The 21,427-nt window shown below is 44.0% G+C and overlaps 1 protein-coding gene across 1 annotated transcript in view; it reads left to right on the top strand.

Annotated features, from left to right (window-relative positions):
- Positions 1–5,378: 5,378 nt before the first annotated feature.
- The window catches only part of CD96 (CD96 molecule), a 48,826-nt gene continuing 32,777 nt past the window's right edge, over positions 5,379–21,427 (top strand). Inside the window, exons 1-4 of the mRNA XM_084843358.1 lie at positions 5,379–5,608; positions 11,698–12,120; positions 15,474–15,574; positions 17,790–18,015. Of these exons, the coding sequence (XP_084699484.1) occupies positions 5,548–5,608; positions 11,698–12,120; positions 15,474–15,574; positions 17,790–18,015 (811 nt within the window). The 5' untranslated portion in view covers positions 5,379–5,547. The remainder of the gene's footprint in view (positions 5,609–11,697; positions 12,121–15,473; positions 15,575–17,789; positions 18,016–21,427) is intronic.

The following is a 21,427-nucleotide window of genomic DNA, read 5'->3' on the forward strand; positions in this document are numbered from 1 at the left end:
AGTAAAGGTTCAGCAGACAGCTCATGAGTCAGTGGCCAAAGCCAGTTATTTAACCTTCTAATTTTACTCTGCATCAATTATTTTTAAACTATCAGTGCAGGCTCCTTGGGAGCAATGTAGTGAAAAGGCAGAGGAATCATGCATAGGCCAGTAAGAGCAAGGCCATTAATTCATTTCATTTCATTTATTGTATTTCTATCCTGCACCATAGCCAAAGTTTTCTGAGTGAGTCACATTTATTAAAAACCATTAGAATACATTATGCAAAGCACAAAACAATTTACATAAAACATATAAACAAATAGCACACATACAGACAACATATATCTAAAAATATTTTTTTAAAAACCAATCAACCATAAAGACAATCCAGGGCCTGATTAAAAATGCGTTATATGCTGCCAAATGCCTGAGGGAAAGGGGCAGTTTTAACCTGGTGCCAAAAAAACAATGTTAGTGCCAGGTGGGCCTTGTCAGGGAGATCATTCCAAATTGGGGGGGGGGGCTACCACCAAGAAGACCCTCTCCATTGTTGCCACCCTCTGAGCCTCCCTCAGAGGAGGCTCCCAGAAGAGGGTCTTAGATGATGAACGTAGAGTTTGGGTTGGCTCATGCTTGGAGAGGCACTCCATCAGGTACTGTGGCCTTTAGCCATGTAAGCTCTATATGTCAAAACCAGCACCTTGAATGGGGCTCAGAAACATACAGGCAGCCATAACATATCATCCTGCAGAACTGAAACCCAAAGGAGGAACTCCTCCCTAAGTGATACTGGAGAGTTACTGCAACTTTGTGCTGTAGTATCCTTCCCCTGCTCTGGCTTTTCTGTTGAAGAGATACTGTCTGTTCCACAGTTTTGATTTAATGGCCCTCCTTTCCCTGCTGAGCAATGTCATTGCAGAATCCCCTACATAGGGATTTGATCAGACTGACATATTAAAGGCGGGGATACCTTTTATTAGATAAATTTTGCTACCTATCATATGCTGGTGTCACACAATCTGATGCTAAAGGGGTAGAACAACCCAACCCCCCTTCACACGTTACTTGAATGAAGGGTTAAGGTTCTGTGGAGCTGTGCCTGTGGCCCTGTCCCCAATGACGCTTGGCTTCTACTGGCCCTTCTCCAATCATCCATGCATTTGCATGGATGTCCAAGGTGGGAAAACATTTGCATCTGGATCGGAGGCTTCCCCAGGTTCTGGAACTCTGAGTAATCAAGAACCATGTGTCTATCAGGATGTGGATACCAGTGGAGGCTGGTGGCTCCAATGTCAGCAGGGCAGTAAATCCACTCCGGGTTTCAGTCAGAACTCTGAAGGAGCTATCCAAGGTGCTGAACCTAGGGTTCACTGCCCCATGACATTGCATTCACTGCCCTGGAGCAGATTCACTGCCCCATGGAGTCAGAGCCACCAGCCTCCACTGGTGGCTACTGCTGTGGCCTGAAGCCCATTTCTATACACGCTGCCCCTTTGTTCAATTAATGTGTGAAGGGAGCTCCTCTTTAACTAGTATTCTGAAACTGGCACCTGCAACAATATGGTGGTGGGAGATTTGCGTGGGGGGAGGGGCAGAGAGACTTTTCAAATATTACGTTCAAAGAAATAGTGTCCGTGGTTGAGCCATCAGTTCAGCAAGATCGTTCCTTTAGGCATCCTTGCCCGGACTTTGCAGGGTCTGAGGGGACTGCAAAGTTAGGTAATACAGCCATGGATCTAGTACTTTCTCTTAAAAATCTTTATATCTTACATGAGAGATACTGCTACACTTCCATGAATATTACAAGGGAGCATCTAGCAGACCAAGGAAAGTTTTGCATCAGAGGCCTAATTTGAAGAGATTGAAGATGTTTATTCGTATAAGCCATAGGTTACTACAAAAAGTTAAAACAGAGATAGGTCATCACCTTTACAATTAACGAAGATAGAATTTAAAAACTTTGCTTTAATTTTCTTAGCTGGCCACCCGTTTAGTAACATAAGGATCGTTATCAGATAATAGTACTAGTATTTTCTCAGATAATGTTCTTTCTGACATTGTTTTTAACAGCAGAACAATAAATTTCTTTCTTGGAGATGAATGCAGTTCACAGAACGACATGTAATGAACAATATTCTCTGTCTGGAGGGCTCCACAAATACATCATTGCTGTATAATCTGCAACTTAGCATACCTTCCATCCATATAAGCAGAGCCCATTGTCTGAAAGCATAGCTCAGTAAAAGTTTGCAGAGGCCTAATTCAAGATTTCACTATCTCCCCTCCCCCCCAAGCTAGGATCTCAGGTATAAATAACTACTAATGCCTGAGAATGAGAAGGATAAATTAAGTTACACGGACAAGTAGGAATTTCTCGTCTTATCTTCACTGACTTGTACATTCCCGGTGGTATGAGATGTGTCAGCAAAGAGGGTCCACCAAAAGCTGATGCAGTTGAATAATGGCTGTCAGCATGCCTCCCTGAGGACAGGACCTCATGACCTAGGAACTACTGAGGACTACAGAGCAACCCTCTTGTGAACATGGCATATATCATGCTGTGCTTGTGCTGTCGTGTCCAATTGTGATGAATAGTTATAGGATCAATGAAGCTGCTACCGTGCAATTTTTCTAGTATGTCACACAGATAGCTGTATATGCTGACCTCTTTCTCCTTTTTCTCCTCTTCCAATTAAAGGAGAAGGGGAGACAGAGAGAGAGAGAGAGAGAGAGAGAGAGAGTAAACAATGCCCAAAACAAAGCAATGTGGCTATAAAATTTCACCCAGCAGCAGCATGTGAGTTGAAGCAGTTATTGAAATCACAAACACCCCACATTTCCCCCTTCTATTTCCCCCTTCTTCACTTTCAATTTAATTCACACTCAAAGGTACTATTTCAGATTTTGATAGGATGGGGAAAGAAGCAGCAAAGTCCAAACGACAAGAGGCCCAAGTCTTGGATACATTCAAATTCAGAGTTTGGAAAAGCAGCATGTGTTAACAGACCATTTCACGTGATTCTCTCACTTTTCAAACCTCATAATATTAACTACAGTAATATCAACCATCACTGCACACACACACACCTTTCCCAGCAAAGGATGTGTGCCTTTGGTTATGCATGCCTAGCAAACAAGCCAAGCTTGTTTGCTTTAATTACAAGCCAAGCTGGGTAGAGATATAGGGGCTGCTGTGGTATGCACACACAGGGTCAGAGCGTGGGGACAACTCCTGAAATGGCATTGCTATTGACACTGCATCTACATGGAAAGAGAAGCAGGAATACTCAGTGCTCTTTGCCCGTGCATAAGTGTTGTTATTCAGTCGTTAAGTCATGTCCGACTCTTCGTGACCCCATGGACCATAGCACGCCAGGCCTTCCTGTCCTTCACTCTCTCCCGGAGTGTCCTCAAGTCCATATTCATTGCATCGGTGATGCTATCTAGCCATCTCATCCTCTGCCGTCCCCTTCTCCTTTTGCCTTCAGTCTTTCCCAGCATCAGTGACTTTTCCAGTGAGTAGTGCATAAGAGGCAGGGAAGAAAAGAGATGTGAAAATGCGGAGAACATGCATGAGCATGTGAACGACGGTTGCTTCCCTACAGAGACCAAACATATTTGATAGTTCACCTTATAAAGAGTAGCACCAAGAGAGTAGCACCTGGGTACAGAATAATGATGATGATGATGATAATACAGTGTGTGGCTCCGATCAATAACGCCATGACATCTTGCTTATATGTGGTAGATCTGCCTTTGAAAGATGATTAATTGAAGTGATATCCTTTCTTATTTGAATTGCTCAATCCCCAACCCATTATAGTAACATTTACAGAGAATTAACAACATCCAGCACTGTGCTTTGTTCTTGCTGCTACTTATGGCCAACTGGCAGTCGCATAGGGTGGCCACATGTCCTCTTTTAGAGGATCATGCTCTACTTGTCTTGAGGGCATCCGCTGTTTGAAGGGCTGCCCTATCCAACTCCAGTTTAAAGATACAGAACTGCAAGGACTGTTATCCATTGAAAATTGGCACCTGGATAGCAGATTGAACAGGCAGGCACACAGGTCACCTGATCACACTCTTCCACTGTATAGTGAGATCTGTATTTCTATTTAAATTCTAATGATTATTTTTAAATGTGCATCTATACATATAAATTAGCATATACAAAGTTTATGCAAATTGCGGCCCTCTTTTTTGGTTATGCATTTCCTCTTTTGGGGTGATTCACAAGTGGCCACCTTACAGTTGAATGATTTTTTGTTTGTTTAGTAAATAGCAGTTGCAGAGGGCAGATCTGGACAGGGGCCATAACAGAAGGAGAGAGGATTGAACCCTTTGTGCACACCATGATCCCAGTCTGGATCGACTCCCCACCACCACCCATTCCTCCCCACCATGGCTGCTATTTACTAAAGAAAAAACAATCATGCAACTGCCCATTGCATGCTTAACATCTAGCTTGGCCTTGGGGAGATTTCATTATTATCCAAAAGCTAATCATGCTAAGCATTTCATATAAGGCCTTGCACTATTCAAAGCACTTCACATGCATCAGTATTCCTTACAACAATCCTATAAGGCTTTGACCCTTTGACCACATCATGGTCCAGAACATAAGAACATAAGAAGAACCCTGCTAGATCAGACCAAAGACTTCTCTAGTCCAAGTTTCTGCAGTGGCTAACCAGATGTCTATGGGAAGGTCATAAGCAGGACATGAGGACAACTGCTCTCTCCTGCTGTTGTTCCCCTCTGATCCTGGAGGAAACATATGACCATCATGACTAGTAGCCATTGATAGCCTTATCCTCCATAAATTTGCCTAACCCCCTTCTAAAGCAATCTAAGTTGGTAGCCATCAGCACATCTGGTGGTAGTGAATAGTTTAACTAGGCATTGTGAGTAATAATCACTTTGTATTGCATACGGGGAAAGGGAGCCTGAAAGAGAGTGCCTGCCTAGAAGGCTGCCTAGTGGATTCGTATCTTGAGGCAAGATTTGAACCCAGGGTCTTTATAGGTTGTGATCTTAGCCACTACATTGTGCCCCTAGCTCTAGATTCTGATGTCTGATTATAAAGAGGAAGATGCACAGATAGTTAGTTACTATAACCGCACACATGATCATGCATATATTACTAACTAGCATGTGTTTTCTCAGGAACTGATGTTCTACCATCACTTGTCATGTAATGCTGTAAAACATTTAACTTAGAACTGAAAACTCAGGCTAAATGTGACTGCCATAGCTTGACACTAGAGGCAAGCTTTCTTGTCCTGTGCAGTATTTTTTTTTCCCCCTTACGGCAAACTGCATATGTATATTAAAACAAAAACAAAAAACAACAGCTACAGACATTGGTTTCCTGTAAGCATACATTTCCTCCCAGTGAAAAAGAAAGTATGAGAAGTATTACCCACTATGTGAAGAGAAGAATCCTTCTGTTGCATATCTGACTGCAGGGGACAGAACATTGGAACTTCTTTGAGAAAAACCCAACCATATGGTGGTGTTTATTTTATTTTATTTTATTAAAATCCTTTCTCATCAGTGAAGATGGCGATACAAAGGCTATTTCTTGCACATCATTTGTTCATCCTGACACACTTCATCAGTGGTAAGTTAGTTTTCTTCCAACAGAGATACTCCTGCTATGTTGGTAAAGCTGCTGTATGTTTGAGCTGAATGTCAGAACCAAAGGCAGCGTAGTCATGATTGGCTCTTCCAAGTGTTAAATACAATGTTCTATTTCTTGGGGACTTCTAGGTGGTCACACTTGGATACATAGTGCTGGATTAAATCCCAACTTGGTGCCCTCCAGATGTGTTGGACTATAACTCCCATCATCCCCAGCCAGCACAGCCTATAGTCAGGCTGGTGGGAGTTATAGTCGAAAACATCTGGAGGGCACCAGGTTGGGGAAGGTTGGACTAGACAGACCTTTGGTTCATTCTAGCCAGCAATTTTTATGGTTCTTACAAGGAAACAAACAGATTCATTTCCAAAGGGAGCTTTCTAATAACTATGGAATTCAAGATTCTTAACGTTCATTATTAAGAATAAAATAATAAAGTTAGAAGTTCATTTTTAAAGACTGGGTTGTTTGTTTGGCACTTCCAAGAATTTAGGCTTTGCCCTGAACCATACAGAATGTAACATTTTATAAAGAATATTAATTGTAGAATCATGATACTAAATTGTTGTAGTGATTTTACTTAGCCTTCCCGCCGCCCCCTGCCCCACCTCCAAGTGGATTTCAGTGGGGCTTGAGCAGAAGAACTTCCTAGCGGGATGTGCCCGAAGTCAATACAAGCAAAATCTTTGTGACATCGCAGTAGTTCTAACTGTTGATTCTCCCTAAACACTTGTGAGTTGATGCAGCAAGTCTCATGGGTGGACCTGACCCTACCAGATAATGTAAGCAGCTGAGTCTCTGTATGAGATGATAAACCTAAATACAGACCAAACAGTCAAACTTTAGTCAGCCATGCTTAACAACTTTGGCCTGATGATAGACCTCTCATGACAACTTGAAAGGTTACAGACACACAGAGCTGCGACACGTCTTGAGATCAAAGGGCTATTAATAAAAGTTAAGTATTAAAATATTTATTCCTAACTCCCTGTTGATGTTGCACTTTGATCTTCATGTGTGCTCTTAAGAATAATTCCCAGGAGGAATTTCCTGTGTAGAGGTCTGTCAAAAGTAAAGCAGCTTCCTGAATGGGAGATGCTGAACTAAGTACATCTCTCTGTTGACATCCCTGGCCTGTTTATACTCTTCTTTATTCCTCATTAGAGAAATAAGTATTACTGCTCTTCATTTTAGATTTTCCCTCAAAGATCATTCACACAGCCCCGGTGCAAGCTCCCTCACTGCCTGAAGCAGAAAAGAACATGGCCGCTACCGCATTGCACCCCTTCTGCCACCACCATATCGAACCCCCTGCCACCACATCGCATCTCCCGTCCCCCTTAGCTCTCCTGCGACACCAGCTGTATCAAGATCTGTGCAGATGGAATAAGCAGCTTCCCTAGTCTTGCGAGAGCCCTGCAGCCACTTCTCTGGTGGCTCTCGACAAGAGAATTGAAGGGCAGGCAGCTGCTCCAGAGAACCCTGCTGACTGCTCTCTCACTGAGGCAAATGCTATGATAGGAGAGGAGCTGGCAGGGCTCTCTAGAGCACACGCAAGATGTGGCTGGGCAGCGGCAGTGGTAGGCCCTCCTGGGGGCGGGGGAGTGGCACAGTTCACTGCTTCTCTTGCTCCGCCACCTCACGTGGGCACCTCACCTTGCTTCATGGATGGGCTGGCCCTGTATTCACACAAAGATTTGAAGCCAGGATATCTAGCCTCGTGTGGCACAGAGTGGTAGGCGGCAGTATTGCAACTGAAACTCTCCCCACGACCTGAGTTCGATCCCAGCGGAAGCTCGGTCCCAGGTAGCCGGCTCAGGTCGACTCAGCCCTCCATCCTCCCGAGGTCGGTAAAATGAGCACCCAGCTTGCTGGGGGAAAGGTAGTCACGACTGGGGAAGGCAATGGCAAACCACCCCGCTATAGTCTGCCATGAATACACCAGCGAAAGCGGCGTCCCTCTAGGGGTCAGCAATGACTCGGTGCTTACACAGGAGGAACCTTTCCTTTCCTATCTAGATTTTAGGCCCTAGCTTATGGGCTGCTGCATCATCTGAAGTGACCCAGGATGAGGCCTTTTCTGTTCTTCCCTTATAACTCATTCCCCAGGGAGGGTCACCTAGTGTCATCACTGTAATCCTTTTGGGTTTATCTGGCTTTTTAAAAGTTCTCCTTTTGCTGTCTTTGTTTTATTGTATTTGTTTTTATTGATGCTTTTTTTAAAAAAGTCATTGCTTTGTCAAGCATTAACCAATGTCAAGCATTTAGATACCTGAAAGTGGTATCTAAATGCTTAAAATAAATTGGGATATGTGTGTGTGTGTGTGTGTGTGTGTGCGTGCGCGCGTGCCCCCAAGCTGTTTCCCTCATGCTGCCACATGCCTAAGGGTTCATGTAAAACATGGCAGTTCCTGCCAGGCATGCTGTGAGCAAACCCCAAAATAATTTTTTATACAGATGGTGCTTTCTGAAGAGGCTTTTACTGTGCAACCACACTTCCTCATTCATGGCATTCATAGAATCATAGAATCATAGAATAGTAGGGTTGGAAGGGGCCTACAAGGCCATCGAGTCCAACCCCCTGCTCAATGCAGGAATCCAAGTCAGAGCATCCCTGACAAATGGCTGTCCAGCCTCGTCTTAAAGGCCTCCAGTGTGGGAGAGCCCACCACCTCCCCAGGTAATTGGTTCCATTGTCGTATTGCTCTTACAGTCAGGAAGTTTTTCCTGATGTTCAGCCGGAATCTGGCTTCCTGTAACTTGAGCCCATTATTCCGTGTCCTGCACTCTGGGATGATCAAGAAGAGATCCTGGCCTTCTTCTCTGTGACAACCTTTCAAGTACTTGAAGAGTGCTATCATATCATGTCGGCTACCTTTCCATTAAAGAAAAAATCTGCATTCCTACCATTGTGGAGCCTTTCCACGTATAAAGCAGGCTCCCAGAGAGCAACTACGTGATTGCTGAGAGGGGAAGTTTTTCATTTTCAAGGTTCCATAGAAGTCAATGAAACAGTGCCATCTACTGGTTGTTTTAATGGTGCAACAATCGAATATATTTTGATACCTCATTTTCTCCAGATCTTTTTTAATATGGAATAACCGGGAAATAACTCTGGATGTGCCCTGAAGGTTGAAAATGACCCGCAAACTTCCATGAGTGAGCAATCTCAATAGCAGGATAAAAGCTCCATATGAAGAAACCTGCCGTCTTCAGTTTGTAGCCATCCTATGTTTTCCTACCACTTCATCCATCTTTTTTCTTGCCAGAAAAAAAATCTGTTCAGGAAGATTCTATTCTGGAATAGCTGCACAGTGTCTTCTGATTGTTAGTCCTAGAAGCCCTCCATCTACTTCAATTGCAAATGCTTCAAGAGGCTGCAGTTGGAGCCCTGCTCAGGCATTTTCCTGAATGCATGAGGGCTTAAAATGTGCACTTGCCCTGGCCCATGCATGCTGGCCCAGTCCCCTATGTCTCCAGGCTTGTTGGTCCCGCCTCCCTCAGTTCAGGCCCTGCCATGCTGAGCTGGCAAGGTCTGAAAGTGTCAGGGTGGAAACTGAGCCCATAGAGCCCCAGAGCAGTTCTGATTCTGAGGAGGAACAGCAATCCGTGGGAGAGGAGCTTGCTCATCTCGCACAAGCACAGCAGCTGGCAGAGATTCCTCCTGCCAGCATTCCTGGGATAGATCATGACCCTAGCAGTGAGAGAGCGCTGGAGGGGGGCTTGCTGGACGCTTGGCACAGATGCAGGAAGCGACGACAGATGGAGGGCGCCGAAAGGAGGCGTTGCACTCGTTTGGCGCTCAAACAACGGTCGCATCCCAAGGACCCAAGGGAAAGAGGGAGGATCTCTCCATAGCCCATAAGTTCAGAGTCTTCCCGTGGTTCCCCTTCAAACGGGGACCAACTGCCTTACCTGGAGCTTAGGCTACTCTGCTATCTTTCCCCAGTGCTGTTCCTTGCTTAGTTGCTAGTGATTAGTATCTGAAAGAGTCATAAAGTAATAAAGGAATAAAGCCTCAGAAAGAATCCTTCTTGTCTGTGTCCTGAGTTGGCTATTGGAGGGGACTGCAAGAGGCAGCTAGGGCACTCCTGACAGATAGGGAGTTCTAGTTTGATCACTTGAACGTGAAGCAGAACTGTCAGTGTGATCAGGAACCCTGGAGTAGTACGCAATGTTAGTCCTACATAGAATAGATCCACTGAAATGAATGAGACTTAAGTTATGTCTCATTCATTTCAATGAGTCTACTCTATGTAGGACTAACATTGGATTAGGGATGCTGACAAAATCCACTGAGGACTCCAGTGAGGCTATTACCCTATAATGGGAAAAATGTGCCCATAATTGGCATATTCTATGCCATTTGCAGCCCTAAAGCACTCACTTCTACCTAAATTGCAGCCATAAACGGCCACAATTTAGATAGAAGTAAGTGGTTTAGGGCCACAAATGGTTTACATACACAAATTACAGATGTAATTTTCCCATGATAAGCTAATGGAAGCTGCCATTAGCCTATCTCACCTTTTATAAAGCCGGAGAGTCACCACCCAAAATCCAGCGATGCACCTGAGCTCCAGGGAAATCTGTAGGGCCCCAATGGCCCGGATTTCCTGTGGTGGATCCCCCCCCAGACCAGACATTGGGGGGTTCGCCTATCCCTACATTGGATGCTACCCCTGGTAAAGAACCTCGACTGAGTATAAAAAGCTGACCACATTGACCTCAGAATGAACTTGGCAACAGGGTTTGGATTTTACATGACTTCTTGAGCCAATGGCAGTGCAGAGAAAAGTTAGCCCAGGCTGACAAAAAACATTGGCGATAATGAAAACGAGCCCACAGTGATACAGAAAATAATGTGTGTCATTAGCATATTGTTAATTGTGCATGCAAAATGGTCTTCACTTTCTTTTTCCTATATTTTACCAAATTCTTTGCTTTGCATTTTGGACTGAGGGTTGGGGGCCATGAGTAGGGAGGGATACTTAGCTCTAGTTGAGGGACAATTGCTAGAATATATTTAGGGGATGATACAACAAGGGAACGTTTCCATGTTTACATCACAAGAAGCAAGCCTTTAGATCCTGACTTTGTAGTGAACGTTATATTCTTTACTGGATTGGGAAGGGGTTGTATTTACTAGATTAAGATCAGATTAGGTGGATGATGGCAGATCTTGTTTTCATACATTTCCCTAAATAAGAGTATAATACCATCATTTTCCTCGTTCTTACTTTGGTGAAACATGGGGGATACTTGTTGTTGTTCAGTTGTTCAGTCATGTCCGACTCTTCGTGACCCCATGGACCATAGCACGCCAGGCCTTCCTGTCCTGCGCTCTCTCCCGGAGTGTGCTCAAGTCCATATTCATTGCATCAGTGATGCTATCTAGCCATCTCATCCTCTGCCGTCCCCTTCTCCTTTTGCCCTCAGTCTTTCCCAGCATCAGGGTCTTTTCCAGAGAGTTTTCTCTTCGCATTAGGTGGCCAAAATATTTGAGCTTCAGCTTCAGTATCTGTCCTTCCAATGAGCACTCAGGGTTGATTTCCTTTAGGATGGATTGATTTGACCTCCTTGCAGTCCAGGGGACTCATAAGAGTCTTCTCCATGGGGGATACTAGAATACTTCTAAATATACTATTATTGTTGTTATTATTGTTATTTATTAAATTTACACACCACTTCCCCTGCAAAAAGCATTCTTAAAATGATACATACACAATGCAGAAATCCATGATTAATATAATGGTGGGGGAGGGAGAGAGAGACAAAAACATCACATTATGAGACATGTTCATCCACAAATACTAAACATACTTCTAAAATGAAAGAAAGTGACTTTTCATTCCCACTGAAATCAACAGGAAAAGTTAATCCCAACTAACTTGATTTCAATGTATCTTATACACAACTAACGTTCTTTGGCTGGAGCTAAAATATTTAATACATCTTAAATTCCTCATTCTGTTTGAATTAGAAATAATAAATATAGGGGGATAGAGCAATCCCTAGAATATGTAAGAATGACAATGTGCGTTTGTTTGTTTTTTCTTTTTTGCTTGTAGCCCAGTCTGAAATCATAATTAAGAATGAGAAGATTGTCTATGCTTTGCCTGGTGATGATGTGAATCTAATGTGCAGCATCCTGAAAGGAAAGGAAATCCATATAACGCAAACTCAGTGGTCAAAGGCTGACAATGGTCCACCAAGAACACTAGCTGTTTATAACCCTCGGTATGGTACAGAATATCCTGAAGTGGCTTACAACTATTCTGTAAGCTTCAGGAATGGCTTCTCCCATTGCCTGGCAGACTTCAAGCGGACCACCAGCCACAGCAATTCAACAGCAAACCAAGAAGAATGCGCCCAGTGGATTCTACAGCTGAGGAACGTTAGTGTTGAACTGTCTGGCTTGTATGAGTGCAGCTTCACTGCATTTCCAACTGGAACAAGCAGCTCAGAAATCAACCTTATTATTAAGAAAAGTGGTAAGTACTAGTGAACACTTTTTAAATGACTGATCAATATACCCCAACCACATTCACTATAACTCCAGATTTACGCTTGTATGGCTGGCTGTGCTCCTGTTGCAACTGGGGGGTGGGGTGGGGGATTGTTGCAAGTGATGAGCTTCAGTTTACATCACGTAAGAATTGCAGATGTTCCCCATTCTGATCCCATTCTGAACAGGAACAACAGGGAGAGAAATAGATTAGAAATAGGCAGTGGTGACATAGAACGGGACTTTGGAGCAGATGTCCCACTCAGCAATATGAGCAGGATTGCCCCTAAAGGCAGCTGAGTTGGCTTACCACATTTTGAAGCAAGTGAAATAATATGCAATGCCAACTAAAGAGGTTATAAGACCATTTGGTCCAGAGTTGAAACCAATGGTGGGGAACTTTAGACCCATGGGCCAAGTCAGCCCTCCTGGGGTCCAAATCCTGCCCTCCACAGGAGGCATACAACTTTTTCCTGGCCCTTTCTGTACATCCCTCCATTCCAGTGCAACAGCCACAGACTCTGGAATAAAACTAATCTGGGTTGATGAATACCATTGTAATTATAATTGTAATATGCACCATTAATCACTCTTAGTTCAGGATTTCCTTCTATTTTGTGTGCTGCCTGGAGGCAGCTTGGTAGTTAACAAATCCAGGAACATAAAAATGATGCTGGTGAAATGGGTAGAGCAACTAGTACAGGGGTAGGAAACCTGATGTCCTCCATATGTTTTCGACTACAGCTCCCATCAGCCCCAGCCAGCATGGCCAATGGTCCGTGATTATGGGAATTGCAGCTGGAGGGCATCTGGAGTTCTAGTGGAACTGATGGGAATGTTTAAGATATACTTCCTCCTGGTACTGCTAAGTTTATCTCTTTCAAGCTTTGCTCTTTGCTTCTTTCTGAAGTGTGACCTCAGTGCCAGCGTTATCACTGCCATTGAAACAGGACAAAAGGCGGATAACTACGGTTCACAGCCCATTTATTTGATTTGTCCTCTCTGCCATATAAGGGTACTAAGCCCTATTCTCTGCTGCAGAGAACAGGACTTAGAGAGTACAAAAAAATCATTAGCAAACACCCACCCCACCCCATCCCCCACCACACACACACACACACACACACACACACACACGTTGAAGATTCATCTTTTCATCCAACTGGGGTAGAACACACTCTGAAACCAAGTTAGAGGATGAGGGATATTAGTCATGAAGAAAACATAACTCCACATGAAAGTAAAACAAGTCCATCTGGAGGGAAGTGATCCACCCCAAATCACTGGGGAGTGATAACTGGCAGACATGAAGGACCAAAGCAGAGGGAATGAGTGTTACTGTAGAACCGGATCAAAGGAAGGATGACAAAATAAAACTGTTGATGCAGCATTGGGAGATGCAGAGAGCCACTCGGAGAACTGTGAAGTATTCAGCTATTTAACCAAATTCTTCCTGACCTTCATTTAAACCATCTGGTCTGTATTCTTCTGCCATTGTCTGCTTGGGATGTTTACTTGTTTACTGGATTATTGGCCTGCTTTTCTCAACAGGCATCCACCCTGTTGTCCAGAGGAAATGCTAAGCCATAGTTTGGCACTATAGAAACCAGCTTGGGCAAGCCTTAGACATGACAGCAGACCATAGTTAGTTTAAAACAGGAAGCAAATGCTTCTGTTCTGTTCTAGGCACCCACGCCAAAGGAGGAAGAGCAGAGGGCAGGAGCGTGCAAGCCTGAGGTTTATCCAGGCTCATTCCCGTAGCACAAAAACTAGGGTTTAACATGGAACAAGGCCGTTCTGATGCAATGCTGTATCAGAACGAAAAGAGGAAGGGTCACTCTGATCAAGCCGTGTTGGCTCCAGCGTTTGGGGGACCCTTGGGCCAAACACCTTCAACGGGCTCCCTCCCTCAATGATTCCACCTTCTCACCCCCATGGTCACCTGCTGCTCTTGCTGCTCATCCTCTTTCTAATCATTGCTGCCACTTGCTTGCTTGACAAGCAGTGAGTACATAGGCAGTGGCAATCACTGCTCCTACTTCTCACTACTACCACTGTTGTCTGGGCCAGAGTGAGAGGCAGGTGAACAAGCAGGTTGCAATGGCGTGAAGAGGTAGAGCAAACCCAGGGATATCTTGTCAGTGGGCCCCTGCTAGGGGCCTGGGCCCTTGGCAGGTGCCCAACCATGCCTACCCTTGATGCCAGCCCTGTGATCTAGGGTGGCCAGCTGTCCTACTTTACAGAGAACAGTCCTCTGTTTGAAGGGCTTTCATTGGGCAATCCTCTGTTTGAAAAGCTATTTAGTCCAAGTCCAATGCACAGATAAAGAACCCTAAGAAGGGAGAGCCAGCAGGGGCCTTGAAGTTGCCCATCAACAGTTGGCATGTGGACAGTGAACTGAGCATGCACACAGGTCACCTGGTCCTTAGAATCATCCAGCGCAGAGGGGAAGAGACTGAGCACCACCGCCACCCTTGTCTCTGCTGGAGGCTTGAGAACTGCACCAGAATGAGAAAGTGGGGCATGGGAGAGTTCAACTGCTGCAGGCCGTAAGAAATCTGGTTGCTATTTCCTGCACTCCGTACTTTGGGAGTAGCTGTTTGCAGGTTGCATTTTTTTGGTATGCATTCTTGTTTTTATATTGCTCTAGTGTTGTGAGCTGCTTGGGCACATTTTCTGGAAAGGCGGCATACAAATTAAATTAAATTTTAAAAAATGGTAGCCTTCCCAGCTATGGTGTTCTATTTCCACAATTCTTTCTAAATGCCAATCTATATATCTCAGTTAGAACATGCAAATTCTATGCAAATCAGCGCCCTCTTTTATCCTCTTTTTTGTGATTCTTTTTCGGGGGGGGATGTGCAAATGGCCATTCTACTCTGATCCTTTGGACACAGATCAAGGTCTTCTGCCTCCACCCCCATGCCCCCCCCCCCGAAAGCAGGAAGGTGCGCTGCTTCCATTTTGGTGGCTGCTGTGCAGGGGATGGAGTTAAGTCCTTTAGATGCCACTGGACAGAAGATTTATTCATTTATATATTTATTTGGATAAACATTTCAGATATTGACATCTCAATAAAGCACAGAACCAGACATCTCCTTATATTCTTTCCCATTTGGATAACTTTCTCTCACATAGTCCACTCTATATATTCAGAATTAAAATTAAAATGCTGGGTATACAGTACCTGTAGAATACAGTCAGCTTGATCTAAACCAGCAAAGCAGGGAAATCCTAGTTTGAAATGTATTGCATGCTGTGATTTTAAACTTTTCTTTCTTTCTTTCTTTCTTTCTTTCTTTCTTTCTTTCTTTCTTTCTTTCCCCTACATAATGGAAGATGACAAGAGTTCTGTGGTAGAAACATTTCTAAACCAGACACTGGAAATTCCATGCTTTAAAGGTGTGCCTTTGGAAAACGCTGCTTTGAAATGGCTCCTGGTAAGTAACATTTTGTCAGACACTTGTAAGAAAAGGCACTGCTATATCTTCTCGCACAAATAAAAACATTTGGCTTGAAGGGTGAGACTTAAGATCCAAAACATGAGTTGGTGAAAGGGGATAGCTCTAGTTTCAGTTTCAGGATGCAAATTGCTGCCAGAACTTAGAGTAAAAAAAAAATGAAATAGCAATGTAGCCCTCCCACACATGTCAGATCACTGGAGAGGAGTACGTGCAATAATGATACTGAGTACATCAAGATTATGTGCAGTTCAGCATATACACTGACTTGACAATGAGAAGCCTGCGTTCATATATCCCAATCTGGACACAGTCCACTGAGATAGTCTGCAGTGGAAAAAAGGTGAAATATAGAAGCAGTTACATTAGCAACTTGGAAAATTGATGGCTTTTCATGGCATGAGATTGCATGGACAACCACACCCATCATAATGATGTTTAGTGTTATAGCGATCAGTGTGAGTTTTGTTTTCCTTAGCCTCACATAATAAACTGATATACACAGTGAGCACATCCCAGGAGCCATTAGATCAGTGCAGATAAGTGCATTATTTACCCACCATATTTTGTTAAACATAAGACTTTTCATTATATCATTTCTGCTGGCTTTTTGCCTGCTTGTGTGATTCCAGTGAGGCTGCAATCTTATGATCACTCACCTGGGAGCAAGTCCTATTAAACTAAATACGGCTTGCTTCTGAATAGACATGTATAGGTTATCACTGTTAATATGTCGAGTATTTTTTTCCTCTAAAATTGCAGCTGCAACAGGGGATCAGGAATGTCAGGGGGAGAGTTCGCTCTTTTCTCACATATGATGGTCCCAAAAAAATCCCCTCCCAAGTTGCTATTTCTGCAGGAGAGAAGTGACTGTTGGCACAAATAGCAGCTTTAGAGAACTGGGCTTTTCATCACAAGGGAAACATTTTTTTTAAAGACCTTCACTGGCTTTGCAATGCCAGCCCTGATCGCACCCACCTGATAAATTATAGGTGATGACGCATTTATAGGTGATGACCCATTTAACATAATGTGTCACTTGGTTCTATGGCTGCCTAAGCCAATGATCACATAACAGGTCTTAAGACAGAACATGAAGGGGACAAGACTATTGGAGAGCTCCAGTGGGAAAAACCTGGAGTCACAGACCAGCAATGCCTTATTTCTGAGAGTGGAAGGGAAAACAGGCAAAATAATGGGCCAAACTCTCCTTTTCAGTCTTCCCTTCCTGTGGCCTTCCTCTGCTGCCACCAAGTGGAAATACTTATTACTCTGGCTGCCTCCACCAAACCAACCTTAAAACTCTCTGGGTCTCAGGTAACTCCTTTACCTAGTGTGGGGGTTAGCTATTAGGCATGAGGTAGGTCCCCCCCCCCACCGCCAAAACAGACCACAAAGTTTAAAATAAGAAAGTTTAAATTTTGCTGAAGAAAAATATTCAAGCGATACTTTATCCAAGCAATATCGTACTACCACTGGACCAGCTCTCTCAATCAGTTCTCCAGTATTAGCAGCCTTGACTATTTCTTTTTTCTAGGGTTCTGGACTTCTTTCCTGCCTCCTTTCTGCTTCTCTGCCCTGGATTTTATCTTCTAAGGGTGCAATCCTCTGCATGTTTAGACAGAGAAAAGGAGTTGTAGGCCTTTTCTGTCGAAACATGTATAGGATTGTGCCCTAAAACTATTTTTTCTCTCCCTAACTCTAACTAGTCAGGAAGATAGTTCTTTGTTAATTTCTGCCAACTAATTTCCTATTTCCCAAGTTAAAACTTTTTTCTTCCTTTGACCTCCTGTTGAACCTCATGCTCTCTAAGTGAATCTCCTGACTTCTATAATCTAAACTTTTGATTTCTAAACTATTAACCTTTGAGCTGAAACTGACTAGCACACACACCCAAAATTAACCCCATAATATCCTACAACCAATTAAATATAAAAGATGGAGGACAGCTCTGTTCCTCCATACTCAGCTTGTCACATCTCCATGCAAGTCAGCCTTGTTTTGTGTTAGGGAGAGGGGAAGAGATTGAATTAGTTCAGTAGCTGTGGTTCACCCATACAAATGTAACTGCTTTTATGCCGACAATGGGTAACACTATTATCTTCTGTTGTGTTGATTCAAAATGGGGGAAAGGAGGAAATACTCATTAGGCTGCTAAATGTTAATTGTTTACTGGCATAACTCTCATTTTCAGCAGAAAGAAAATGGAAATGAAGAGATACTCATAAGCAAACAGCCCTACAACCTTCATGGGTATATAACCAGTCCTACTGTAGTCAGGGAAAGAATCCAGATGAGTTCAGAGAACACATTAATTATTTCACCTGTATCAGTTCTTGATGATGGCAAGAAGTTTGTCTGTTCTGTTGCCTACCACTCTGGAAGAATCCTGAAGAGCACCACTGAAGTCAAAGTATTTGGTGAGAAGGAACAATGCTTGTATTACTAGTAATGGGGAAAGTTAATTAATATTATAAAGCATGAAGTAGGCTCCTTAAAACATTATTTATAAGAGCAACTTGAATTTCCTAAGTGCTCAGAGGACATACATGGGCAGGCTTCCCATAAGCAGATTCCATGTTCAATTTGTGGGTGGTGGAGGCAGGCTCAGGAAGCCATATGTCAGGGTTCAAGCCAGAATTGCACATGGAGAGACCTTCACATAGATTATGCATGAAGGGGGCTGGGTGAACGTTATGTGCTTTCAGAACTTTCCAATTCTCATGAATGATCTTACCAATCAATACAAAAGGAAGAGAGAAGTAATCCCTACCCACAAAAGACAAGTGGAGAAAAACAGAGAAGCTGGAGTGTAAAATTAGTACAATATTTAAATGTCACACGCCTATACAAAAGATGTTTTTTAAATCAAAGGACACTAAAGTATTTGTAAACAAACAAATAAGACTGAGTAACTGTGGGTTTTAAAAATATATATATTTCCCTTGAAGAGCTGAGGTATGAAAACAAATTTTCTAAACCTGTTGCCAATCAAGAGTGGTACAAATCACTCTGAAGTGTAAACATTATGAATTCAAATTGGCAGTCATGACCCCTATAGTCTTCTTTAGTGGCTTAAATACAGAGGATAGTGACCTGGCTCCTCCAAAATGCAGTCAAATTCCAGCTTGCATTCATCCACATTGGTGCTCCAAAGGAAAATGTACCACTTTTCAAGTCATCTGCATAAACTTTTGCTCTACCAAGAGAGACTCACCAAGCACCCATTTTAGGCTGCAATCATATATACATTTACCTAGGAGTGAGTCCTACTGAATGCAATGGGGCTTACTTCTGAGTAGAAATGTATAGAATTGCAGGGTTAATTCCTGTTCAGTGCAAGGATAAAACATCTTTATTCTCCCAGGCCCTTTTAACATATTCACATTATTTTTTTATGGTTTGATTATGGATTTATCTTTAGTGAGTTGATTTTAGCTCTTAACATGATTCATTGACTTTTACTTATGCTGGTTTTTGTTTTACTCTTTTATGCTGGATTTGGGTATTATGGTTAATTGTTGTTTTTTATTCTTTAACGGAGCAATCCTATGGCCACTGGTCAGCAGCTAGATGGCCATAGGATAGGTCAGTTTCTGGGAACAGACCTCAGAGCCTATACTCCGAGGTCAGTTCCCTGAGAACCAACCTCCACGCCTTCCCACGCTGCCTTGTAAGCAGCACAGAACGGCCCCATGCATGCTCTGTGCTTGGAAGAGGACTGCAGAGCAGCAAAAACAGGTCTTTCCTGGGGGCATGTCAGGGCAGGGAAGTCGGAAATGCTGGCACAACACATCCTACGTGTCATCTGGCTGCCGCTTCCCGCGCTGCAAGGTCCCATGGCTAGACAGCCAAAATCGGCTGTCTAGCCGTAAATGCAGGGCAGCTGAAGTGCGGAGAGAACAATCCCCTCCGCGCTCCTTCCACTGTGCATTGGGAAGGCGATCGCCTCCGAGTTCAGAGGTGGCCACCTATCCCCATAGGATTGCGCCCTTAATGTTGTTTTATCTGGTTCTTTAGAGAATTGTATTTTATAAAGTGACTAATAAATATAACCAACTAATAAATGCTGTGGGTAAGATACACTGCTCCTCCTCCAGCTGTGCTGGAGTCTAAATGGACTCATCATATGAAAAGAGTTTTTTATTAAAAAAAAAAGAAGAAGCAAATGTGAAGCCTTAGCCTTATGAAGCAGATAATCTACTCATTGAACTCTTCATATGGATACATATGGGTGGGCTACATATAGTTAAGTGTGTGCCTTTAGATGCAGATATGGTTCTAATGATAGATTTAGTGCGTAATCCTATGGGGATAGTTGGCCGCCCCCAAATTCAGAGAGGACCAGCTATCCAATGCAGGGTGGGCGGACAGTGGAAAAGATCTTCTCCTCCATGCTCCAGCCACCTTGCACCTTGTGGCTAGACAGCCAATTTCAGCTATCCAGCCAGGGTGCCTCAGAGCGGGGGGTGGGCAGATGGCACATAGGAAGCATTGTAATGGCACTTCCACCATCCCCTCCCCTTCCCACCCCCAGGAATGCCCCAGGAACTCCCTTTCCCCCCGTTCTGCTGCTCTTCCGAGCGCGGAGCCAGGGATGAACCCAGCTGCCTATGAGGCAGTGGGGCATGGGCAGGGAGGCGGTTTTCTGAACTCAGTTCCCAGAAAATGAAAAATCCTATGGCCATCTAGCCGCTGTCTAGATTGAAAAGAAGTCCTACAACTCCCAGCATTCCCCAGCAAGCCTTAGGAATTTATGATGTATGTATGTATATATATATTATTTATTTCTATACTGCCCAATAGCCGAAGCTCTCTGGGCGGTTCACAAAAATTAAAACCAAACAGCACACAATAAAACAATTTAAAATATATAGAACATTAAAACCACAATATAACAATACAGCCACAATAAAACCTAGCAGCAGTGCAGGAGTTTAAAATACAGATTTAAAACAGCAAAGCTAAAAGTCTAGAATGCTAAAATGCTAAAATGCCTGGGAAAATAAAAAGGTCATCACCTGGCGCAGAAAGGAATACAATGTAGGTGCCAGGCGAACCTCACCAGGGAGCTCATTCCAGAGCCGGGGTGCCACAGCAGAAAAAGCCCTCCTCCTAGTAGCCACCCGCCTCACTTCCTTTGGCAGGGGCTCACAGAGAAGGGCCGCTGATGATGATCTTAAGGTCTGGGCAGGCACATATGGGAGAAGGCGATCCTTCAGATAACCTGGCCCCAAGCTGTTAAGGGCTTTGAATGTTAATACCAGCACTTTGAATCGGGCCCGGATAGGGATGTTGGAGAATTTCTCCATGAATCTCTGGGAGGCCGAATGCCAATGCATTCGGCCCCCCGAAATTGGTGGAGAAACGGTCCGCCACCCCCCCGCCACCCCCCCCCCCCGGGATGGGACTTACCTTTGTCAAATGTCCCTGGCGGCAGCGGTTCCCGGTGGCGGTGCGGCGGCGGTTTGGCGGCGGTTTGGGGGCGGCGGCCGGTCTTACGACTGGCTGCCGCCACCGCCATTTCCAAGTAAAGATTTACGTAGCCTATCACGGCTAGATTTTCAAAAAAACACCGTGATAGGCTACGTAAATGTTTACGTAGCCTATCACGGCTGACTTTGGGGGGAAAACAAAAAAGCACGTATGCAAATGGCAGCGCCCATGGGCGCCGCCATTTGCATACGCGCTGTTTTTTTTCTCCCAAAGTCAGCCGTGATAGGCTACGTAAACATTTACGTAGCCTATCATGGCTGACTGCAGGGACGCAAACGGCGGCGGCTACGGCCGCCACCATTTGCGTCCTGGCAGGAGACGAGATTCGCGGCCGGA

This window comes from Heloderma suspectum, chromosome 3 (assembly GCF_057233095.1).
Source record: "Heloderma suspectum isolate Gila_16-S chromosome 3, 16-S_ref, whole genome shotgun sequence".
NCBI lineage: Eukaryota > Metazoa > Chordata > Lepidosauria > Squamata > Helodermatidae > Heloderma > Heloderma suspectum.